This window comes from Botryllus schlosseri, chromosome 5 (genome assembly GCF_051294905.1).
Source record: "Botryllus schlosseri isolate E-star chromosome 5, Bs_hap1, whole genome shotgun sequence".
Taxonomy (NCBI): domain Eukaryota; kingdom Metazoa; phylum Chordata; class Ascidiacea; order Stolidobranchia; family Styelidae; genus Botryllus; species Botryllus schlosseri.
In genome coordinates, this window is record NC_137240.1 from 25,808,927 (window position 1) to 25,815,283 (window position 6,357).

The window sequence follows — 6,357 nt, forward strand, 5'->3', positions numbered from 1 at the left end:
AATACAACTATTGATTGCAGTAACTAATGATGTTTGCCCGACAATCCATGAAAATCTGCACAAAATACAGCCTTGGTTCACGTTGGTGTTGTAGACCCAGAACCACTATTTGTAGAATTGTTCGCGAAACAGTCGATAGCGGAACACCGGTAAATATATTTTTGGGCAATCATTAACTCCATGAAGTCGATGTACTGACAGACAGCCAACAGTAACGCTCTATAGTTTCATCGACAATGCATGAACTATAAATTGTATCTACGAAAGTTATCTGGAGCTGAAACTCGGCTGTCCGTCATCATCGCATTCGTTTATAAGACTTTCAGATGGTTATGCTACGATGATCAAAGCCTGCCAGTATATATGATTCACCGCATATAAATATTGTGCTGCAGATACAACATACAAGTATGTCGGAATATGAAGTACTAATTCGCGAGTTTGAAGTCGAGGATTATAACCGTGTCAGGGATATGATCACCAGTGGTTTACGTGAGGCAGTAGCATTGATCGTGAAGACTCAGGTGATCAATAAAGCGGGTGTATGGGTAAATATTAATTTCAATATGGAAATTAGAGAATGTTAACTGAGGAGGCTTTATTCTAGATTTCTCTACATTCACAGGCAATTTTGCTCGGATTCGTTGCAGTGGTTGGGTTGATATCTTCCATAGACCTGATGAGTTTGGCGGCGGTTTCGTTTCTGACGCTCTTCATTTATTATGTATCAGGTAACTACGATAGCTTTAGAATGAGTTAACAGTCGTAAACAAGGATAGTGAGTTGTACCAAGGTCTTGGTAATATATTTGCCGCATTTGTAAACTCTGCATTGCTAACTATGACGTAGGCAGAGGTGGTCAAAGTAGTTAAGAAAGCTACTCAAGTAGAAGTAGAAGTAGCGACGAAAACATCTACTCAAGTACGAGTAGAAGTACTTCTTCCATGAACAACCTAAAACTACTTGAAGTAGAAGTAGAATTTACTGAGTTTAAATCTACTCAAGTAAGTAAGTAGTTTTGAAAACGATCGTAATTCGTTCACATGGATTGTCAAAAGGTGCAAATTGAGCTATGCGAAAGGTGCAGAGATTGATTCTTATGGATGCATACCAGGAGGTATCCAATTTTCTACAGCCTAAGCATTCGTCCGCATCATGAAAATGATAGTATTGGTATGGAAATGTGATACTAATCCTCTGTTTACTCGAACAGCACGTTTTAAAAAATATCATGGTATGGCGCCCTCCCCATATTATAAGGTCTGTAGATTAGTCGAAGAGCAATACGGAGAAGTTGTATAGGATACGGTGTAAACACTTTGCGTGATTAGTAAACATTAGTAAAAAAAATATGGTGGATCGTAAAAATGCCATACTGTGTAGCTTTATTTCCGGAAATTATAGGCATTGCCACACCTGCTTTTATACTTCAACATGCATGTTATCCAGACAATAGAACTGCTAATAATTAGAACTCAAAGTATATGATGGGAATTGAAAGTGAAATAGAATATAAATACTGATTCTAAAAGCGGAATGTATTTCATGTCTTTAGTCCAGAATGCTTCGAAGGTTGGAATGCTAAAACAGCTCTAAAACTAAAAAAATCAGGGTCCACTTTCCTAGATTAGGACACGACATGGACTGCTAGATTACGATATGATGAGTACATGCTAGATTGCGAAACATAAGTTTTAAACGTTATGATGATCCATAATATTATGTACTGTGATGAAATATTTGAAATGGCGAAGGGCGACAATGCGGTGTGAACACAACCACGCCTAAATTATGTTCACCGATGCTCGTGAAATCATACTGGTTACCCCGTATCCACTGCGCGCGAAGCGCGGCAAAAATTCTAGGCTTCACTCAAATTTTATGAAAATTAAATGTTGATGCTCCATGAAAACAGCCCCGAAATCCCTCTGGCTATCTTCCCGATTGGAGGATTAAACTACTTCTACTTGACAAACTGAAAATAGCGAGAATTAAGTAAGTAGATCACAAAATATTAAGAAGTATAAGTACAAGTAGCGAAAATCCGATCTACTTGAGTAAGTACCAGAAGTAGAGGAAAACTACTTGAGTACTTCGAAAAAGTAGAAGTACTTCGTTATTGACCACCTCTGGACGTAGGCTATTTTCTATGATCGGCATTGAGTAAATGTGTGATAGTAGTCGGTAGATGTTCGTTGCGGTTGTATGTTTTAAAGAAACACAGCCATGAGATGACCCTCATGATTGATCAGTGATCAACAGATAATGATGCTAATTGCGTTCGCAAATTTGAATTGTATGTTGACGGACGTCAATGTACGCCTATTTAATTTCGTGGTTCATAATCATCGATGACGACAGGTTGGACTTATTTCCGCTAGGGTTTTCATTTAAAACAAGAATCAATTTAAAACAAACATGTTTAAAACAAGGCCCTAATTTAAATACTGTTTCTTATTGTTTTTTTATGTTTATTTTTCAAGTCATGACGCCAGGAATATTCAATTGTGACGTCATAGTTGATCGACATTGACAATTGAATATATAGGGTAAATATAGTTTCCTTGACAAAATATTTGTACTATTAATGTTGAACCGAATATTTCGTTCCAACCATCCCATATCAATATACGTCGGCTATATCGGGCGCTAATTGTCCGCAGGATCATACAACTTGCTTTTGAAAAGTAATTACACAATTTTGGCGTAATTTTACAACTTACAACTTAAAACATAATTTTGTTTTTTAAAGGCCTTTGTTTACATCTCCTTTGAAGGAATGCTTCAAACAAAGTGTTTTAAAACACCGTTTGTTTCAAATGTAACCCTATTTGCCGCAATTGGCCGTTTCCAAGTCCTCCTCTGATTTCCTTACGAATCTCGTCGTACAATGCTAGTCTTGGGCGAATGAAAATATAAAAGGCTTCGGTTAATGAGGTTATAGAATTTTCATTCAACAGGACTGCTCTACATGAATTTTTATTGTTTACCAATGGAGCTGGAAGATATCAATTCGGGCTGTCCTATCGACCGGTATGAAAAATTTTGGGTGGCTGAAGTTGGATCGCCCGCAAGGCGTGAAATTATTGGGTCGGTTGCGCTTCGGATGGCGGGTGACAGCAACGAATATAAGTTAGAACTGAAGGTAAAAGTGTCTGCCAAACTCATTTATGCTTGTCGCGTTGCTACAAACCAACCCGTACCAATCCCACTTTAAAGATTTCATTGCTTTATTTCACCTACTAATGATGGAAATGTAGATTTGGCGCTATACGGTCTAGGTCTAGTACTAGAAGATTTCATCAAAGGAGCCATATTTACCCTAGATTTTCAATTGTCTATTTCAATTCTCTATGACGCCACAGTCGCACCGTCATGGCCTAGAACAGTGGTTCTCTACCGAAGGTCCGCGAAGCATTTTCAGGGGGTCCACGAGACCTCTAAATTTGCAAAATGATTGATAACCCAATTTGAAAGAAAACATTTTTAAGCATGTTTGCTTTAAATTTATTTTTGTTTTAAATGCAACCCTAAATACCAGTAGTGGAATGCAATGTTGAGATGACTTGAGTCACCTTTTCTGTATGACTTGACTTGACTCGAGTCACTTTGCTAAAATGACTTGACTTGTGACTCGGAGCAAAATTCACGAGTCAATTTCAAGTCATCAAGTAATCGGTACAGATAAAAATTACTCTATCTTGCATATGTTCGGATTGTTCGCGAAATGCTGGTGTAATCCTTGAAAGGGACCATTCATTCAATGATCAAACATTTCACTGAGCCTCGATTGTTCTCTCATAAATCAATTGACCGCAGACGAAGTGATCGAAGCTTACAACTCACGTTGTCTTACACTCTAGTAGTAAAGTAATAGAATAGCAAAATGTATATTTCTGTTCTCTGTTCTTTTACCTTTACCAAACCTCTTGTGATATTGTTTTATTAGCGCCTACTCGAATTGTATCATATCTATTTGTAAATGGATAATGTATATTGCATCTCATCAATTCGTTTCGCTATTCTATATTTTGGCTGGTAACTCTTAACCGAGGCTATGCAATTACTTACGTAGTTTAACAGTTCTACGTATAGGCTAAGTGATCGAAACAGCGCAATTTTGCGTGCATATTTAACTCTATATCCGCTCATCTGTTCGGAATCAATGACCACTCATTTTGTATTTCAGACAACTTGCAAATTGCAATGACGTAATCATGCCTCATACTTCGAACATGTCAAATCCAATTAAATTAAATTATAGTTACAGGTCATCATTTCCATTTCGAAGCTCAAATCTTATTTGTTGTGCGGTTGTATTACCAAGACATAGGCTACATAGCTCAGGACACAGCCTGGTATTTACACTTCCACATACCGGCATGTAATTCACTGCTTTCAAGTTTGAAATCAAATGGCATTCCGCACAATATATTTAGCCGCAGTATAGCCAGTCCAACTAAACTTTTGTGTTGGGACGCCAACGTAGTTTCTAATACACATTTAGCCGGCCAGGGACAATAATTACCTGCCCTTAGGTAAAAGCCAGAAAATAATTTACCAACTACTGCTCTTTGATCACCAAGTGATATGTAATATTGAAGTGTCAAAAATGTTCAGAGAATGTCGGTGGACAAGAAATACAGACGAGACGGAACTGCGAGCCTCTTGCTGAGAAAAGCGCTCGATTATTCGTTGGAAAAGGGCGCAAAAGAAGTTGTTCTCGCCTCAAGTTCGGCACAAATGCCGGCAATTCATCTCTACTCAAAATTTGGTTTTAAAATAAGAAGAATTTTCACGGAAAAAGTTATGTACGGAATGATTCATTATACCATAGTAGAGATGTCACATACCAACTGATAAAAATCACATATCCTGGGTGAACCAAACGGCAAACACTAAATAGAGTGACGTGCGGTGAGGCTCAGGGTTGGTGCGGCACTGACCGGACCGGATTTACAAATACAATGTACCCAAAATGGTGGATGATGCGACTTGTTTGTTATCTCATGAGCAGTCTTCTTTAATATGCCTATCAGCAATTAAAGATAAAAGTATGGATGGTAAATATAAAACAGCTATATGTATAAGGGAATGATTTTCTCTGCAATTCATGTTGGTCATCACAATTAAACGGTTAATACTGCAGTAACTAAACCAGTGGTTCCCAACGTGGGCGATATCGCCCCTCAGGGGGCGATTTGGCGGTCTAGGGGGTGAAAAGACCGAAAGAGGCGATGGGGGGCCAAAACGGACGAAGGGGGCGATAGGGGGCGAAAACAACGGAGGGGGCGATAGGGGGCAATGGCGATGGCGCGTTAAAACGGCTACATAGAGTCAGGACTGTAACTGCCGCACCCCAAACCCCCAATTTGGGGGGCAAACTCGAAGGGGCCAAAATTATATTGTGAATTAACATAAAATATAGAGCATTTTTTTAGAAATTCTTCCAACTTTTTGAAAAAATTTTCGCGCTGCGCGCGATCTAATCTTGCAATATATATTGATTTGGGGGTACCCTTCCCCCAACAACAATACGCATGATTTATGGAAATGGAAACTTCGGCGACGGCCATTACTGCGCCAGGACGCTCCAAGACATATCAAGTTATAGGCCATGTAACATACGACTCCCAGAAGTATGCCAGAACGATCAGCAGCGAGAAGACCTTGGCCGAAAAGGAATGCCCTTGTGCTGACCGAAAACTTCGATATATATATACATATGTGTTTAATTGTCCATAGGCGCTCCAACGATAATTTAGCTGTAAAAGTGTAATTTCGAGGTCGATCCGAAAATTCGACCTTTTTCGGTTCCTAATATTTGGGGGGGGGCGATGATCGGCGTGGAGCTTCAAAAGGGGGCGATGGGTCGAAAAAGGTTGGGAACCACTGAACTAAACGGTCGGTTTGTGAAGTCGATAGCATATTGTCAGGGGGATGGGATGATAACAGTGGATGGGAAAGATCCATCCATGCCCTACATAATTATTGTTTCTGCGCTGTGATCGTACGTAACGAGGTCGGATTACACATTACTTGGCGGTTTTTATGGGATTCTGGTGTTCTGTCGTAAATATTATTTAGATTTTCGTGTCAGTGCGACAGTCTCAGATCAGTGCTGTATTTATATCAGTTTTACGAATACTGAGCTGTTTGGGGAATTGTTCCATCGCAGATGAGGCGAGTCTGTGCCTCACCTACGTCTCAACGCTCCTTTTATGCTATATTTATGAACAACGCATATGTTCACTACGAGATTTTCTGTGTTGATATATTTGACTATTAGATATTAATGAACATCGATGGAAAATACCCATAATGATTGGTGTTAGAATCCTTTAACATGTCACAATT

General features: G+C 39.2%; 1 protein-coding gene across 2 annotated transcripts; it reads left to right on the forward strand.

The window, feature by feature from the left end:
* Positions 1–281: 281 nt before the first annotated feature.
* On the forward strand, positions 282–5,090 carry LOC145439521 (N-acetyltransferase 8-like). 2 transcript variants are annotated; one of them, XM_080317005.1, is made up of 4 exons: positions 282–548; positions 608–731; positions 2,961–3,145; positions 4,621–5,090. In XM_080317005.1, the coding sequence occupies exons 1-4, from the start codon at positions 411–413 to the stop codon at positions 4,858–4,860; spliced, it is 687 nt and encodes a 228-aa protein (XP_080173131.1). In that variant the 5' UTR covers positions 282–410; the 3' UTR covers positions 4,861–5,090. The 2 variants fall into 2 exon arrangements, with proteins under 2 accessions (XP_080173131.1, XP_080173132.1); XM_080317006.1 differs by having other exon boundaries at positions 287–548; positions 626–731.
* The last annotated feature ends 1,267 nt before the right edge of the window (positions 5,091–6,357 follow it).